The 18,790-nt window shown below is 33.2% G+C and overlaps 3 protein-coding genes across 4 annotated transcripts; 2 read left to right on the top strand and 1 right to left on the bottom strand.

The window, feature by feature from the left end:
- Positions 1–3,497: 3,497 nt before the first annotated feature.
- LOC128390889 (PR domain zinc finger protein 1-like) lies at positions 3,498–8,359 on the top strand. The gene is made up of 5 exons (XM_053350663.1): positions 3,498–4,674; positions 5,104–5,283; positions 5,562–5,940; positions 6,313–6,512; positions 6,589–8,359. The coding sequence occupies exons 1-5, from the start codon at positions 4,564–4,566 to the stop codon at positions 8,044–8,046; spliced, it is 2,328 nt and encodes a 775-aa protein (XP_053206638.1). The 5' UTR covers positions 3,498–4,563; the 3' UTR covers positions 8,047–8,359.
- Positions 8,360–8,530: 171 nt separating this feature from the next.
- Positions 8,531–10,048, bottom strand: LOC128390898 (uncharacterized). The gene is made up of 5 exons (XM_053350680.1): positions 9,728–10,048; positions 9,429–9,649; positions 8,995–9,302; positions 8,829–8,904; positions 8,531–8,701 (listed from the first exon to the last, which is right to left on the bottom strand). Exons 2-5 carry the CDS (start codon positions 9,582–9,584, stop codon positions 8,630–8,632), a joined length of 612 nt encoding a protein of 203 aa, XP_053206655.1. The 5' UTR covers positions 9,585–9,649; positions 9,728–10,048; the 3' UTR covers positions 8,531–8,629.
- Positions 10,049–10,238: 190 nt separating this feature from the next.
- LOC128390886 (histone-lysine N-methyltransferase SETD2-like) lies at positions 10,239–17,064 on the top strand. 2 transcript variants are annotated; one of them, XM_053350660.1, is made up of 3 exons: positions 10,240–10,684; positions 11,087–16,209; positions 16,344–17,064. In XM_053350660.1, the coding sequence occupies exons 1-3, from the start codon at positions 10,510–10,512 to the stop codon at positions 16,533–16,535; spliced, it is 5,490 nt and encodes a 1,829-aa protein (XP_053206635.1). In that variant the 5' UTR covers positions 10,240–10,509; the 3' UTR covers positions 16,536–17,064. The 2 variants fall into 2 exon arrangements, with proteins under 2 accessions (XP_053206634.1, XP_053206635.1); XM_053350659.1 differs by having other exon boundaries at positions 10,239–16,209.
- Positions 17,065–18,790: the final 1,726 nt, after the last annotated feature.

Raw genomic sequence — 18,790 nt, 5'->3', positions numbered from 1 at the left:
TTTACTTTTGATTGTAGTTAAGTAAAACTTTACAAACAAATTGATTTTTTTCAGGTTCAAGGTAAATCATGGTCACGTTAAAAAGTTCATTATAAATCAGAGTTGATGATTGATTAGCTTGAAGTTTGTTGTTTTAAAACTCGTAATAATAGTAAAACAAAAAACTTAATTAATCTAAATTGATCTCGTTTATTTCAAGGGCATCGGGAAGGTTATGATGATGACGATGATTATCATTAACTAATCACTGTTGATTGTGTTTCGCAACAATGGTTCTTGTTGAATACTATTGATTATCTTGAGATGATGAGCTGAGAGAGAGAGAGAGAGAGATATTCAAATGATGATTTGGTTATCGAAAGAAAATTATTTGTATTAAGACAATTGATTAGTAGTAATAACCTTTTTGTCTATGGAATTTTTTGTCTCTCTATGTTTTCGTGTTCGATTCCTAGTGACCTGTCAAATGTCATTGGGAATATTTTTCTGTCTAAACTTTTGACCTTCTCTTTTTCTTGGTTAAGGTTCATTAATTAATGTGATCGTGAAAACATGTTAAGGTTCAATAGGGACTTGGGTCAATGTAACACGAGGATAAACGGACTGGTCAAGAATGAGAGAGAGAGAGATCATAATATAACAGAAGATTAGACAACTTCCACCACCTCCTCCTCCTTGTCCACCGCCTCTCTTTTCCTCTCTCACCATGAACCTCCCACCTCTTTCATAATGTTGATTATATATTGAGAAGAATAAAGAAAGAGGAAAGAAAAATAATCTTTCTCCCTTTGAATTGACCATAACTTGACCATCAGTACTTATCTACTGTTCAGTGCACTAGTTGAGACCCGGAAAAGGTTATCAAAATTTTCTTTCTCTCTCTCTCTCTTTCTGTTTCTCTTTCTCAATGGTCATCGGGATCATTTGCACCAGCACTTTTTGGACTGTTGAAAGTTACTTAAGGTACAATGGGTGTTACATTGGTCAACACGAAGTTCGTGGTACGTGTAATATGATTGATTTGAAGAGTAAACTTAAATTCCTTGGTCAATGGACCGAGAGAGGTAACAATTTACAGAGAAAATGATAAACTTTGTTATAATTCATCATTTCGAAGACGAAAAATATATACACAAGTTATAGGGAATGGTGATGATGATGATGAAGAAAAGAGGAGGAGGAGGAGTAGGAGGAAATTTCGAAAAAAAAAGAAAGGATGATAAGAAGAAAAAATGGACTTTAAACAGATGAAAGAGAGAAAAAGTTAATTTCGAAAAGTTTTCTGAAGGAAATAACATTGCAGAATTAAGATTTTTAGGGCGGGAATTTGCTCTCGCGGTTTTGTCTCGGGTCAAAGGTAAAAAAGTCTCTTCGTTTTATCATCTCCATTGCATCTTCATCCTCATCACTTTTTTGTATCTTCATCATCCCTTGGATAATCATTACGAAGACGCGTGTTTAACCCAACATCAGCTTCTAAATGATAAAAGATGTGTAAGAGAGAGAGAGAGAGAGAGAGAGAGAGAGAGTTTTCTCTCTTCTTTTTTTTCGAAACTTGAGATTTTATCATCCCTTTATCATCATCATCCTTTTTTTCTCTCTCTCTCATCTTATTTGCTCTACAATCTAAAATATGGTCATCTGAAGATACTTTTTGATAGAGAGTATAAAGGGCAGAGAGATAGAGAGGGAGGAAGAGGTACTGATGATGATTATGATGATAGGGAAGAGGAGGAGGAAGAGAAGAAAACAGTTTGAGAGAGAGAATTTTTTTTGTTTTCATCATAACATCTTGAGGAGAAAAAAAAAGATGAAATAAAAATCTAAGCTAATGGTACATTCGTCTGGTAATAAGTGAGTTAGTAGAGTTAGTGAGCGAGGAATAGAGAGAGAGAGAGACAGAGAGAGAATGAGAGAGAACTAGAAGGGTCAGTGAGTGAGTGAGTTCGCACTGACTTGAAGTTTATTGGCACGAGCAAACGGCACGTAAAACGGCGCGTGCATTATGTTAGGATGAGCTAAGAAAAAAAAATAAGTGAGTGAGTAAAAAGAGTGAGTTAGACAAAGAGAGAGAGAGAGAGAGATGATAATGTTACCAATGTGTTGAGCATCATCATCATCAAAACAACAAGGAACAGGAAAAGAAAGAGATGAAGATGAAGATGGTGAAGATGTTTGAAGTAAAAGGACATTGGCCTGACCTTATCTGGGTCAATAGGGTCTCTCTTTTACCGTAATCTCTTCCCCTTCCCACCCTCTGCCTATTTGTATGGATCATCATCAAAAAAAAAGGAGAAAAATAAAAAAGAAAGAAAGAGAAAGAGAGAGAATCTATTTAAAGAAAGAGGAACCTTTCATGTACTAAAAATAATACCAACCATAGGCACTTACGAGTAGGTACAGGCACAGACACACACGGGATAAAATCGACCCATAGACAAAAGCGATCTGTTAGAAGGTCGAAAACATTTTCGAAGATGATAAGGAAGAAAAGGTGAATGGTAAATACAATAAGAATATATAAGGAAAAGAAAACCATTCAATTTGAATTTGACCTTTTCTTCCTCATCCTCATCCTCAGCATCTTCATCCTCTTCCTTATTTTTATCCCGTTTTATGTGAAAAAAAGGATAATACTAAAAATAAAAAGTACCAATGGTTGACAATCACCTTTGTCCTCAGTTTGTTGACACACACACACACACACACACAGTTAACCTCCGCTCGATAATCATAATCATCATCATCATGATCGTCACAATTAACATTTAGATCGATCAAAAAAAAAGAAAACTTTGAACAGTAAAAAGATAACTGTAAATTCAAGGTGAACCAGAATAGCTCATCCAAGTGTATACCCCATGTTATTTAACTTATTTCATGATAAAAATTGATTATATGCTAATCATAATTAACAATTAATCTCACAACTTTAACCATAAACAATATTATAATACTAAAAGAAGAAGAAAAAAAAACCTTTGTAATTTATCACTAATCAGAATCGCAGAATCATCATCATCATCATAATAATTAATATCTCACCCAATTATCCAACAATAGTCAATTAAAACCAGAGAAAGTAAAAGATAATAATAAAACTCCATAGGTAAACTCATGGTAACACAGATAATTATGATAATCAAATGAATCGAGAGTTGATTTATCATGAAGAGAAACAATCAGAACGAAAAACCTAAAGAATTAAATGAAATTAGTGAATTACAAAAATCTATTACGATTGAAATATTTTTCCAATGGTAATTAATATATATAAGTGTATAATCCTAATCTCTTGTTAATGAATTAATTGCTTATGTAACAAGGATGATAAACTTATTTCCATAGAAGGTTGGAAGAAATTTTCTTCTTTTTCTTCTCAGGAAAATATTATCTTTGCTCTATCATATTTCTGATCATGATGATGATGAAAACTCCGTCATTGGAAGAGGAAGATAAACTTTCTCTCCATCCATAGACATGCTCTGTCTTTTTCCACTGATAATTAACAGAGAGAGAGAAAAAACTCATAGAAATCATCAATGCTTATTGGCGACTTGTTAACTGTTTCATCAACCATCATCATCTTCATCATCATAGTAATAATGATCATCATTATTTACACCATTTACTCATTAGCCCCTTAACTGAAAACCCTCCGTGTATTTTGCTGATGTTACCTTTGTAAATTTTTTTCTCTCTCACTTGCTCTCTCTCTCTCTCTATCCGTCATTCTAACGGTATTTTAGCTCTTTTATTACTTTAGAATGAAAAAGTTTCTCTTTCTCTGTCTTCCTTTTTGTCTTCTTCTAAAAACCTTTGCTCATTTATCTTCAAATGAGCTTAACTAAACAGATAATTCACCTTGAATTTTTTTTCTGCCCCAGGGGCAAGTTGTTGTTCTTCTTGTTGTACCTTAAATACACAACGACGACACAACGTTTGAGGTTCAACACAACAAACAGTTATATCTATTTAACCTTTACGGTGTTTTCGAGTTGATTGTTTAGATAAAAAACAAAGGTAAAGGTATTCGATCATTAGAAACCTTTTACCTTTTCTCTCTCTCTCTCTCTCTCTCCTTAGATCTCATTTCTATCAGTTCGATGATGATATTTTTTACTCTTCTTTTCTCTTTCTTTCATTTTACTTACCCTTCTCATCTCTAACCCTTTGACCAGCCCCTAAAAAGATACCTTTCGATAGTTCTAAGCGAACTGACCAATCGATGATAACGAGAGAAAGGTGAACTCTCTCTCTCTCGTTTTTTCATCTCTCTCTTTCTCCTCCTTCCTCCCCATTCCCTTTCTTCTCCTCATCTTCTCTGTGCTTCTTTACTGTTAAGGAAAAAAACGGGGGTAAAAAAGTAGAAGAAAATTTCCCCAATATCTTCATCTTCTTTTACTCCCATCATCTTATTCTCCATCGTCTTAGCTCCTTGCGTTTTCTCTCTCTCTCCTTCTCTTTCCATCATAATCTTCTCGCTCTCTCTCTCTCTCTCTCTCTTCTACTTGGTTGTTGTACTTTCTTCGTTCCTTAACAGTTTCCCTAAGAACCTTGACAATGAAAGGTCCAAACGGTGAAGGTCTTAACCTACGAAGTGATTCGATATACAAAACCCTAACCTCAACCCCCGACCTTCACACCGATGAATATTTACACCAAAAAGCCAAGGTACTATTTCTGTCCAATTTTATCAAGTTTTTTTTTATCTCATATGATTTTTTTCTCGATTCTTATTCAATTGCGACAATTAAGAGAGAAAAAAAAATTGATACGAAAAAGAAAACTTTTACTAAAATCGACGATTAACTTTACCATGTAAGCCGAAAGACGCTGAAGAAATAAACAAAACTTTCAATGTCATTTTCGTGTTTTCATTAAGTTAACTTTAATTGTATTCCAACAATTGTGATTGTGATTGTGATTTAATTTCTTCGCCAACAAGTTAATCAACTTACGAAAGTTTTATAAATACTGTGATCTAATTGTGTTTTCTTGTTCTTCTCTCTGTTTTTTTTTCTCTTATGTTTTTCTCTCAATCACTATCATTGGATCTTTGTGATGTTCGTTATTCGATTATTTCAATGGTTCAATTCGTAGCTTCGTAGAATGGAAGATGGAGCTTGGGATTTAAATTCCATCAACGAAGAGGAATTTGATACATTAGCTGTTTACGTTGTGCCTGATCAAACGTGCGATGAAATAACGACCGAAGTTAATCGTGCGAAATCATCATTACCTCGAAATTTAGTATTAAAACCATCACAATCTTGTAGCGATGTAAGTAAATGAAACACTTCGAACAACCAAACGAAAAACTTTTCTCGAAACTTGACTCATAATTATCTCTGATCGATTCCCTTGAACAATTTAATTGAAAGTTACAATTTCGTTGAAAAAGATTCGAAACTTTAACTCTGATATTTCAATAAGTTTTTCGTTCTCCTTCATTTTTGATCATTTTGAAAAAGTAACTGTAACTTGGGAATTGTTGTTAGTGTTTTTGTCGATTGTTTGTTTACAATTTCTTTTTTTCTCTCGTGTTTTGGTCATGTCAGGTTCTCGGCGTTTGGGGGACAGATTACATACCAAGAGGCACACGCTTTGGTCCCTTGGTTGGTGAAATCTACAAACGAGATGAAGTGCCCGAAGATGCCAATCGACAATACTTTTGGAGAGTCTATAGAGATAAAAGTGAATACGATTACATCGATGGGTACGATGTTACCAAAGCCAATTGGATGCGCTACGTTAATCCAGCATTTTCGTCGGAAAGTCAAAACCTGGTTGCATGTCAAATCTCAAATGGAATCTATTTCTACACAATTAAACCCATCATGCCCAATCAAGAACTACTTGTCTGGTATTGCCGAGAATTTGCCCAAAGATTAAATTTACCTTCTTCAGGTGAACTTGTAACGTGTCAAAAATTGAACAGTAAGTAAACTGACCAATGGCTATTATTATTTTTAGAAAACAGCGAGAGAGAGAGAGAGAGAGAGAGAGAGAGAGAGAGAGAGAGAGAGAGAGAGAAACAAAAAGCTCGAAGTATATAAAACAAGAACAACATCAACAACGAGCAATATACTTGTGATGATGATACTCAATTCTTAAAATATACTTACTAGAGTGTTTATTGCTCTGCTGATAGTTGGTTGATTGAAAGAGAATAGAAAAGGAAAAAAAAAATTCTATTCTATTCTATGAGTGTTTCTGCTTACCTTTTCCTTTTTTCTTCAGTGTGTTAAAGTTGCTAATTTTTTCTTCTTCTCTTCTCTCTCTCTCTCTCTCTATTTTCATCATCAACAGATAATAAAGAGTATTATGGTGGAAACACACGAACCGAAGGTAGTACCCGAAGTGATGAAGGTTATCACAGTAATTGTGGACCCGATGATGCCTCAACCCCACCCGAAGATAGTAGTGATAGCGATAGTGATAACAATTATGTTTTAGATTTTTCTGTTAAAAGTAAACGCGCTGATAAAGATCGCAATAAAATAAACAAGGTAAGTATCTGATTCATGAAAAAATCCAACTCGAAACAATTGAATAACCAATTTCTCTCTCTCTCTCTTGATTTAGTTGGAAGTTAGTAAGCAATTAAATGATAAAAATGAATTCCACCGTTTCAAGATCAAAATGCCTCGAGTATATAATTGTCTGGACACTGAACGGATTCGTGAACCAGTTCATGTTAACGTATCTCAACCTGGTCATAATCTTTATCCCGTTTACAATAATAACAAGAAGAATAGTTTACAAATTGGTTGTAATTTAAATCTTCAATTACATTCACCTGATTCAACTGAGAAAACTGATACTTTCTCATCAACATCTTCAACAACCTCATCTAAATCATTCTCACCCACCTCATCTTCACCAGCATTACTTTCATCATCTAAATCATTTTCACCAAGCTCATCATCACCAGCATTATTATCATCATTATTAACCCTTTCATCGTCAACCTCACTCTCATCACCAGCATTAACAACCTCATCTTCAGCCTCACCTTCAGCCTCAAAGGAGCATCTTCTACATCATCATCATCACCATTCTCATAACAATAATCATCTTCATCTTCATCACCATCATCATCATAATAATCAAAATAACGGTGATTTTATCTCTTCCAATGGTTCACCTTCAAGTAACACTGGAAGTGGTAATGGTGGAGGTTCAAGTGGATTTCCTGGTTTATATTTTAATCGAGATGTTGATGGTGTTAAATTAGCACCACTTTCATCAGCTGAATTAAATCATCACAATAGTACCAATAATAATCTTCCTCATCACAATTTTCCCTCCCATTTGTCACATCTCTCTCATCTTCCTCATCTTCCTCATCTTCCCTTACTTCCTATTCCAACTCCTCATCATGAAAGTTCCTCACCCACCTCAAGTATAGCGACAAATGATGTCGGTCAATTGTCACCCGGTTCTGCTCATGGTCGAGGTTACCGGTCACTTCCTTATCCATTGAAAAAGAAAGACGGTAAAATGCATTACGAATGTAATATTTGTATGAAAACTTTTGGTCAACTTTCTAATCTTAAGGTTCATCTTCGAACTCATTCCGGTGAAAGGCCATTTAAATGTGGAACTTGTACCAAATCTTTCACCCAATTGGCTCACCTTCAAAAGCATAATCTTGTTCATACCGGTGAAAAACCTCATCAATGTGATGTTTGTAAAAAACGATTCTCATCAACAAGTAACCTTAAAACCCACCTTCGTCTTCACAATGGACAAAAACCTTATGCTTGCGATCTCTGTCCAGCCAAGTTCACTCAATTTGTCCATCTAAAGTTACATAAAAGGTCACACACAAATGAACGACCTTATACTTGCTCAGCCTGTAATAAGAAATATATTTCCGCTTCCGCATTACGCAGCCATTGGAAAAATACCTCATGTCAACCCAACGAAATAGATGATCCTTATATCGATATTGAAAATTCAAATTCATCCTCATCATCACCAATTAATGCTCATATTTCAGAAAGTATCGCACTTTTTGATAGTCATTTTCATATTTAACTCACATAACAAGAAAAAAAACAAATCAAACCAACAAAATTTGGGGAAATTCATCAACAACAACAACAACAACAAAATCTTCATATTCATCATCATCTTTTCTCATCACCATCATCCCACCGTCATCATCAATTCCATCAACGATACCACCGTCAATAAAATCATCAAAAAATTTTCTTCTTTTCTCTTTGCACCACTGAAAATTATCATCTCTCTCTCTCTCTCTCACTCTTATAAAGATGTTTAATTTCATTCTATTTATCGTAACATCCTCATCATCATCGTCATCATCATCAACAAAACAAAACAAAACCCACCACACCAATAATGATAATATTAATAATAATCTCCATGGATTAAAATTTAAAATCTCATCTTTGATCAAAAAAAAAATTATTAATTATAAGCAAAAAACTTACTCCTTTTTTTTTGAGAAAACAAAAACTTATATCCAACAACGAGAGGGGAGATTTTAACCAAAATGTTGTCCATAACAATGTCTTAAATTAAATTTATTAAACTAAATAAAAGTCTAAGAGTGTTATCACTATTTACGAGAAGAAATTAATTGTTATAAATATAATTAACTCGGTGTTGTTTCTTTTTTTCTTTCTGCTGGTAATCTAATCAGGTCCCGATAATTTCCACGTTTTAACTGTTTACAAGAATTTTAAATGAGAGAAGAAAATAGAATTAGAATTAATAGAATTGATTTTGTAAACATTGGAAATTAATTGCTGGTGTTAATTTTGGTTAGGAAATTTTCGCCTCTCTATTATTACCAATTTCAATGTTTGCTTGTAAATTTTTCCATCATTGTCCAGGTAGAAAGTTGATGTTCCTTCAAGTGCTTCCCAGCTGATTAAAGAGAGAGAGAGAAGAAAACAAATTTCTAATTAAAATGACAATTTCTTTTTGTCGAACAATTTAATTAACAATTTAACTTACTCGTCTCTACGTTCTTCTGGCTTTTTATTAAATGAATTAGCTAAATCAACAACGAAAATGAGCATCCAGCCTGGTTTACCGTACATTTGCCATCTAATGTCGATGATCCCTTCGTCCGTATTTTTGGTCACTTCGACTGCTTTGAAATTGATTGCATTGTATTTCCAATTGAGGTAGAATAGATATTTCATTGTATGTAATTGATAATTGGTTAAACCTTTGATCTGTTTATTTAATATCTCATCATTCAATTCAATCTGAGGTGAGAAAAGACCAACTCGAGGTGAGAAACGTTTAAAGTTGGCAATCTAGAGAAAAGAAAAGAGAAAGAAAAGAAAAACGTAAATTATTTCATATCAAAGCTCATCAACAAGGAAACAAATTTGCATCTATGAAGTAAATTACAATCTAATTAAAGTGAAATCAAAACTAACCATTCCTTTTAATATCTCAACGGATTCATCAATTTTTTTCTCGTTCAATTTTCCAATTGATTGATCAGATGCAAATCTCAAGGGTAAAGGTGAAATCATCCTTATGGAAAATGATTGTTGACGAATCAACCTAGAGATAGCAGGTAAACAAACCATTTTTCTTTAATCACTAATCAAATGATTAACAATAACGATGACCAAACCACCAAAAGACCAAAAACCTAATAAAAGAAAACAACAAAATGTATCAATAAAAACCAAAATCTCTTCCAAAGGAAAACCCAAAAAGAGATACAAACCTTAAATACCAAACAATGGAAACGAAAATGAACCAATCAAACCAACAAAAAAGTTGCAAATAATCAAATTACAACAAGAAAAAAAAAATCACCAACCTAATCAATCATCAATCAAAAAGTAAAATAAATTTACAATCAAGAAAAAAAAATCACAAATCGATGGCAACAAAAACCAAAAGAAACCAACAAATTCACCAGAAACACTAGTCAACCCACCAGAGAAACGACCACAACCTAATCCAATTAAACAACTAATCAATAGTTAATTAAACAGGAAAAAAAGGAAACAATTAAAACAAAAATTGTTAATTGTTTGATTGGAAACAAAAACAACAACAATTGGAAATTTTTTTTTCCAAAAATTAGAAAAAAAAAACGTTTTTTCCAATCGCAATTAGCCAACGTTCCCTTTGTGGAGCGAAAGTGGTGACATCTGGTGGGAATCGTTCATCGTGTCATCCATTTTAATTTGGATTTTTTTTTGCTCTGAAATTTTCAAGTGAAATTGTGTTTTTTTTTATTGTCTTTGTGAATTAAAAATGTATAAAAGTTGGAGAAAATTGATCCAATGTTGATTAATTTAATTGTCTTATTTAATTGTCATTATCAGTTAACCTGCTCTTGACCTTGTACAAATAGATTGTAAATTTGGTTGAACCTTTTTGGTTTTTCTTTTCTTTTCTTTTTTTTTTTGCTTTTCCTTTCTTCTTCTTTTTCTTAATTTTTCTTTTTGTTTATATTATATATATATATATCATTCTATTATTATTATTATCTACTGGATGGTTCCAATCATGGCGGCATCAACGGCAGCCGAGGCAACAATAAACTGCTGCTCATCAACTGAATTAACATCACCAGAAAATAATAATAATAACAATTCTGATGTTGACAATAATACGGAGGGAAATGAGATGGATAACATTACCATTGATACAAAGGAGACCATTAAAAATTGTAATTTTCTATCCAGTTCCAATCTTAATAATACCACCACCACCACCACAACAACCATAACCAATACTATTACTACTACAACTACCACAGATAATGTTTCTACCACTACCAATACCACCAATATCAACACAACAGCAACAACAGCAACAGCAACTGCAACAACCACTACAAGTAAAACCCCTACTGCTAAAACTATATGTACTATTACTGAGATCATTAATGCAGTAGCTTCTTTACCATCTAATTTATGTCCAGATACAAGTAGTAGTAATGATATTAATAGTGATTATAGTATGGCAAGTGGTGGTGGTGAAATGAATGTCAATAATTTAGACAATATAAGTGTTAAAACACCCGATTCTGATTGTTTCACTCAACCTCTTCCACCATCTAATCTTCCAGTCTTACGTTCAGCATCTAATCATAGTTCAACATCATCATCATCATCAACATGTAATCGTACCATTGATACCGAGGGAACTACAAATTTAAAGCCAGAAAAGGTTAAATCACGATGGAGGAGAAACAGTGAACTTGAATCTGGACATGGGACCGACCAACAACATGCTTATATGAATAATTCATCATCATCATCATCATCATCATCATCTTCTTCTTCTTCTTCAAACCTACAAGGATCAAGTTCAATGGTCAATAACAATAATATCTCAATGGAATCAACTAAAACCTCACCTTTATCATCATCTCTAAATAATTTGACACTTAATTTACCTAAAGAAACAGATCCAGTTCCCGATTATGATCATATTGATGAAAATATTTACCTTTTTGAAAGAAAAAAGTGTAAATTGAAAAAGGAAATGCGTCGTATGGTTTGTAATTGTATTTTAACAAAAGAGGAAAGACAAAGAGGAGTCTTGGGATGTTTAGATGATTGTCTTAATCGTATGTTAATGATTGAATGTGGTAATAGATGCTTATTGGGAGACCATTGTGCCAATAAGCGCTTCCAGAAGAGACAATTTGCCAAAGTTGAACCATTTAAAACGAGTAAAAAAGGTTGGGGATTACGAACAATTCAACCAATTCAACCTGGACAATTTATCGTTGAATATGTTGGTGAGGTGCTTGATCCACGAGAATTTAAAAGTCGAGTTAAACGTTATTCAAAAGAGAATCGTGAACATTATTATTTTATGGCTTTGAAAAGCGATGAGATTATTGATGCAACTCTCAAAGGAAATTTAACTCGATTTATTAATCATAGCTGTGATCCAAATGGTGAAACTCAAAAATGGACGGTTAATGGTGAATTAAGGATTGGATTTTTTGCTTCCAGATTAATTGAACCTGGTGAAGAGATTACATTTGATTATCAATTTCAACGTTATGGTAAAAAGGCTCAGAAATGTTTTTGTGAGGCAACAAATTGTAGAGGTTTTATTGGTTCAACCAATTCAACCAGTATCAATATTGATGGATCTCTAATTGTACCAAAACAACAGCGATCTCTTGAGAAGCAAACTGGTGAAGAAGAGAAACAAACCGAGGAAGAATTTGAAGATCTTGGTTTAGATGAAGAAATTGCCAAATTAACGGCCAGTGGTGGTATAAGAAATCGACAGCAAACTCTTATGCTTGCTCGTTTAATGGTTAGAGCAGAGGATACACCAAATCGTAGCAAATTATTACAAGTTTTAAAAAGTACTCAAGAGGTTGCTTATTTAAGATTATTCTTAGACTATCATGGTCTTCAACTTTTATGGAGCTGGATGGTTGACCTGGAAGATATTTACCTGAAAGGTGAAATCCTTGAGGTTTTGGCTATCCTACCAATACCCAATAAAACTGTTCTCAAGGATAGTAAAGTATTAGATGTTGTTGAACGGTGGGCCAAGCAAGCAGAAAGTGAAGCAAATCAACGTAAAGATGGTGCTCTATCTGTCAATGCGCAACTGCCTCTAATTGTGGAACCATCAACAACAATAATAACAACAATAACAACAGTATCATCATCTCCTTTGGCTGTTCCAGTGAAAAAGGAAGATAAACAAGAAGAAAATCAATCATTAAAAGAAACAGAGTCACAAAGGCTAAAACCATCATCATCCTCATCATCATCATCATCATCATCATCACCATCACCATTATCTAAACAATTGAATGATAAAGAAGATGAACCATCTAAGAAATTGGATGTAACCGATAAAATTGTAAAACAAGAAGAAGAAGAAGATGAAGAAGAGGAAGAAGTAAAAGATGAAGATGATGCCGAAGAGGAAGAAGAAGACAAAGTAAAAGCTACAATTGAATCTGTGGTCAAGTCAGAAAGTGAATCTATCGTTAAAGAGGAAGTAATTAGTCAATCTAAAGAGGAAATAGTGAATCAAAATGAAACTGCCGAGGGTAAACTTACCAACAATAACAGTATTGAACCCATGGAGGTTGGAGTAAAAGATTTACCTGTTGTCGATGTACCAGTTGAAATTGAACTTGGATGTGAAATTGAGATTAAACAAGATGTTAATGGTGTTGTTTATACCGAGACGGCAACAAGTGAAAATCAATCTGCTTCCAGTACTCCTGGAGATTCAACACCAGGTAAACCTGAACCAATTAAAGCTCGAGAAACTCGATCTTTGTCCACTTCTTCAACAACCTCTTCAATTGACGTTTCAACCTCTTCAACAACAACAACAACAACGACAACAACACCAACACCATCATCCACATCTAATGCACCTCCAGTTACCGCTGAAAGAGTAATTGGTAGACGAGTTTCGGTAAAATCTCGTAATGAAATTAAAGATGATACCAATAAGGAATCCAAAGTACCAAAAGAATTGGTTAAACCGATTCCTGATATTGTAATGTTAACATCTAAATTACTTTATCTATGGAAAGATTTGAAAGAGGTATTCAGGATTCCCCGACTTGAGAGACAGAAACGTCTTGAAGATGAGAAAGAAGCTGATCGTAAAGCTGTCGAAGAGCAAGAAAGAAAAGCTCGAGGTCTTCCAATTTTCTATGATCCTAAGGTGAAAAGAGGTATCGATAATCGTGACAATACCATCGCTGGAATCCTTAGGTTACGTGAATTACGTAAAAAGACCGTTAAGAGGCCTTCAGATGATAAAAAATCAGTACAAAACAATTTAAATTCCTCATCACCAGCTTCAAATACAAACAGTGGCAGTGGCAGTGGCATTGGTGCTACTCTTAGTGGAGCAAGTGGTGGTAATGTAAATTCAGATGCTGCTACAGGTCCAACACCACCCAAAGTCAATAAAGAAGTTCATAGGATGCAATTTGAAATGGAATTGATGAGAAAAGATTATTCTGCTGCTCTTGAAAAATATCATGAAGAGATTCGTCAATATAAAGAGAAAATGTTAATGCTTCAACATCAAAATCAACAATTACCTGGACCTCAATCATCTTTACCTATTTATCCAAATTTAAATCATCTACCAGTACCCCAACCACCAACTTTTGACTCAAATTATTTACCATCTCATGGTAATTTACCAATACAACATCAAAGCCCATTTAAAACAGGACAACAAGTGTTCAACAATTCACCCAATTTAATCAGTTTACCCTCTCATCCACCACCGCCCGTACCTCCAACCGCCCTTGGTATGTTTCCCGAAGCAGCCAATCTATTTACCGGTTACGGTGTAAATAGTGATTACTCCTCAAATTCTGGTTTAACAACACCGGTAACCCCTGTTGCCCCATTGACACCGCTTACACCATCAACCGATTATCATCAACAAACATATAATCTTGAGTCTCATCATCCTAATCACATAAACACCATAACAACTACCTCTCAACAATTTTCTTCTTCTTCTTCTTCTTCCCATCCATCAAATAAATTCATCTCAGAAGAATCAACATTTAGATTAAAAGATAATAGACCCGATTTTGGTTCTCCATCAAACAATAGTACATCTGATTGTAACCAATCATCATTAACCAATTACTTGTCATTTTCCTCAATTCCTGTATTAATTGATTGTACTGTTAGTCTTAATCATACTCTAATGTCAGATGAAGAAGCTGTTATTTCAACGGATTATGGTGTTGAGTATGTCCCTGTTAAAAAATCATCCTTATTACCATCATCATCTCCACTAAAATCATCGTCAACAACATCATCATCCTCATCATCAGGAACCACCACCACCACCACAACAACAACAACAACGACAACGACCAACAGCAAAGATAAATCTTGTTCTAATAGTAACAATAATTCAAGTAGCATTAATTGTAATATTAGTATTAGTGGTAATTCTAGTAACAATGATAGTCATGAGACTCTTTTTAATAGTGTTTATCCAGCCCCAGGAACCTATTATTTAACACCAGATGATAATTGTTACTTTGTTCCACCTCCATTTGATCTTCATGGTCACCAAATTGAACCATTTATATTTGAAAAGGTTCCAACACCATTTTTACCCACCTTCACCAAAGAGTCAATACAAACAGCCCTTCCTCCCAATTGGCGTTGCTCAAAAGACAATTATGGAAATGTATATTATTACAATAAGGTGACAAAAATGGTCCAATGGGATTTACCTGAGATGAATTTGATCACTGAGACAATTAAATCAAAGATGAAAGAAACTGATACTATTATAACCAATACAATTGATAGTAGCAGTGTTAACATGATCACCACAACTACCAACATCATAACCACAACCTCCATAAATAATAATAATACTGATAATACATCTCAAGATGAATCAAGAGTACAATCACAGCAATCATCATCATCATCATCCTCATCAATGGGACAGCAAACACCTATAGATGTACAGCAACAATTAACACAATTGTCATCAGATCAATCATCAATTGAAAAAATGGAAACATGTACAGAGCAACAGCAAATTGATAATAATTCAAATACCAATTCTGATGGAGTTACTACTTTAATTACAACAAATGAAAATACCGGAAACAGTAATGATGATAATAATGATGATGAAACACCATCGGTAACCACAACAGCACAACCTTCTAAAGAAACATCACCCCAATTATCCTCAGAGGAACCATTAGTCAATGGTGGTGAATCTGGATCACCTGATAATGTAACAACAAATGATGATTCAACCAGTGAATGTATGGGAACACCAAGTCATACCTTACCTGGTTCTTATGAACCTGATCCCAGGAAAAGGCGATCATCTTCAACCAATAGCATTGGACTTCCCCATCATACCAATAATAATAGCACCTCAACAACTCCATCAGCAACGACAACGACAACAACAACAACAACAACCAATAATAATAACGATAGTGAAAGTAAAAAATCACTAGCAATTGTTAAAAATTTCTCATCTCTCATGGAAATTAACGATGGTGATCTGATAGCATCAAATAGGCGAGATCGAGGTGATAAAAAGGAAAGACGAATCAAGGAAAAGTTTAAAGCAGAGATGTCAGAGCATATTAAATATTGTCTTAATCCATACAGAAAAATTGATTGTAGGGTGGGACGAATTTTATGTAATGATGATTTTAAATATGTTGCACGCCGGGTAAGTTTAAACTCTCTCTCTCTCTCTCTCTCTCCTCTCTTGCAAAGAGAAGAAGAATCTTTTTCATTGTGTTTATATCATGTTACTAATTTTAAACTTTTTTTCTTTTTCTTTTCTTGTTTTTCCCTTAACAGTTAACTCATTTTGTTATGCTTAAAGAGCTTCGACATTGTCGAAACATTGAAGATTTATGTTGCAGTGAAACAGTTAAACATAAAGCTAAAGAGTATGTGAAAAAATACATGGCCGCCAAGGGACCCATCTATCGGCCAGAAGCAAATGAAGAGATTTGTAAGGATAAAGAAAAGTGTTCACCCAACTCATGATAACAACCAAAATACAAACAAAATCCTAAACTCGAATAAGAAAGAAGAAGAAGAAGAAGAAGAAAAAAAGAGAAAAAGTAACAACAAAGTTATCATTAAATCCATATAAAAACAAATAACAAATTGCAATGTCCATACGAGTCCAATTTTTCATTCAATTTGTAAATAATGAAAACAAAGAGAAACTTGAGTTGACATAAAAAACAAAACAAAACAAAACAAAACCACAATGAACATACATATTGATTTTGATGAGCGAAAATTGAAAATAAAAAACAAAACAAAATTGGAGCAGCAACTTAATCACAATTAGATGAGTTAAAACAAAGACAATGGAAGACAGAAAGAAGAATCATAAAGAAAGAGTTTGATCATCATCTTAATCCGTTTCATCATCAATTCAACGATCATCATCATCATCAATCTCATCATCTTGACATCATCTTCTTTATCATCATCTAAAAGTCAATCACATTTGATGAAAATAAAAATTATTGCCAGTTATTTATCATTGGATAACTAAATTAATATGGATTAATATCTAATCTTATTAATGATCATGATTTAAGTGAGAAACAATGAGAGAGAATATTGTTTACATAAATACTAATGTTAATATAACCAAGAAGAAGATGATAAGTGAAGAGTGTGTGTGTGAGAGAGAGAAAGAGATAAATAATTAACTGTTAATGAGAGAAATGAATCTAAAACAATTGATTAGTGGAAAAGCAAAAAAGGTCAAAAGAATCGGATTAATCTTAATGGTCAACATTTGATTGTCTAGATTTAATAATAATGTGGGGAGAAAATTTTGATCGGTCATCCACTTTATTAATTGTATTGTCCATTTAATGAGACAACACTGGACATTGAATTACTGACCCAACGGACAAAAGTTACAAGAAAAAGGAGTTGAAACAATGATTAGCTTACGAAATTATCTCCTGGGAGTTATGGTGTTTATCATGATAGGAATCTGATGATTGTAATTTACTGAAGAGAAACATTTTCATTTGTTTTCCAACCTCATAAGTATTATAATGACTCGAAGGGAGTTGAAATGTTACAATGATTATCCGATAATTGAATCAATCAACCATTCACAGTGTGTGGTGGGTAAGTAATAGACTATCAGGGTAATGGTGATGTTCATGGGGAACACGATAAACTCAGAGAAAGGTCAGAAAAAATGACCACTAAGTTAATAGAATAACAAAAAGTTTCCATTATTATTATTTGTCTTTTCCTTTCACAATTTTGATTATCGGTGTTCATTTTAACGTGAGCATTTTCATTAACCTTATTATCAATTGTTTCTTGTGATTAATTAATTCATCTAATCAATGGAACGATAAGTTTTGTTATTGTTTCTCGAAAAGGATGACCAGTGGTCATCGTATCTGTAGAAACCTTTTTTTTACCGTTTCCATTGATCTTATCGGTTAATTTGATTCATTTGATTCATTTTGTTGATTTGTCTTCTCATCTCAACAAAGATTTTCTTTAAGTTTCTCAATCAACTGGTTTAATTAACTTTAATCCGGTTAATTAAATCAATCACAAGGATTAATATCCTCTTGTTGTTTCATTATAATCTTTCAATTGTTAATTGTTTTTTATTTTAATCCAAGTGTTTACATTTAGATTAGTATTTTAATCAATACTTTGTTTTTATTTTCACAATTAGATGAACAATTAACTTAGATTTTCCTAATCAGAAAATGTTTAACTTTCTAATCTATTGATTGGAAAATTTTTCTTAATTGTCATTAACAAATCGACCATTTTTTTTACACTTGTTGATGATTAATTATTAGAATTAAATTGTTGTTGGAACAATCAACTTGATCCTTAATCATTATCATTCCTTTGAACGTTGAGAAAATTAAAATTGATTGTTCCTTATCAAGAATCCCAACTTATATTGATAATTAATTGTTGTTTAACAGTTTTAATCACTATCAACAATCAATATCAATCTTATCACTTGAATATCCTAACAATCACAATGAAAGGAAATCAATAATTAATGAGAAAGGATTTTTTGTCATTCAATTGAATTAATAGTTAATAACAATCAACTAATTGACCTTAACCAATGACAATGAAATTAACGTACAACAACAAATCATAATGATGAAACAATCAAACTTAATTAAATTGTTTCACCATCTAAATTAGATTACATTAATTAAGAAGGAGCTAAACTTTATTATCAATACAATTGCAATTATGAAAAAAAAAACACAAAAACT

This window comes from Panonychus citri, unplaced genomic scaffold (genome assembly GCF_014898815.1).
Source record: "Panonychus citri isolate SS breed McGregor unplaced genomic scaffold, ASM1489881v1 Contig00130, whole genome shotgun sequence".
Lineage (NCBI taxonomy): Eukaryota > Metazoa > Arthropoda > Arachnida > Trombidiformes > Tetranychidae > Panonychus > Panonychus citri.
Note: the sequence above shows the minus strand (reverse complement) of the source record. Positions and strands in the feature narration are given on the sequence as shown.

What these genes read in the sequence shown, in the direction of transcription:
- LOC128390898 (XM_053350680.1), bottom strand. Translation starts at nt 9,584, where the DNA reads ATGGTTTGTTTACCTGCTATCTCTAGGTTGATTCGTCAACAATCATTT. An exon ending in TTGAGATATTAAAAGGAATG is followed by an intron (nt 9,303 to 9,428) that starts GTTAGTTTTGAT and finishes TCTTTTCTCTAG; the next exon opens with ATTGCCAACTTTAAACGTTT. An exon ending in ACAAGCAAACATTGAAATTG is followed by an intron (nt 8,702 to 8,828) that starts GTAATAATAGAG and finishes TCTTGTAAACAG; the next exon opens with TTAAAACGTGGAAATTATCG.
- LOC128390886 (XM_053350659.1), top strand. Translation starts at nt 10,510, where the DNA reads ATGGTTCCAATCATGGCGGCATCAACGGCAGCCGAGGCAACAATAAAC. An exon ending in TTAAATATGTTGCACGCCGG is followed by an intron (nt 16,210 to 16,343) that starts GTAAGTTTAAAC and finishes TTCCCTTAACAG; the next exon opens with TTAACTCATTTTGTTATGCT.
- LOC128390889 (XM_053350663.1), top strand. Translation starts at nt 4,564, where the DNA reads ATGAAAGGTCCAAACGGTGAAGGTCTTAACCTACGAAGTGATTCGATA. An exon ending in ATTTACACCAAAAAGCCAAG is followed by an intron (nt 4,675 to 5,103) that starts GTACTATTTCTG and finishes TTCAATTCGTAG; the next exon opens with CTTCGTAGAATGGAAGATGG. An exon ending in AACGTGTCAAAAATTGAACA is followed by an intron (nt 5,941 to 6,312) that starts GTAAGTAAACTG and finishes CATCATCAACAG; the next exon opens with ATAATAAAGAGTATTATGGT.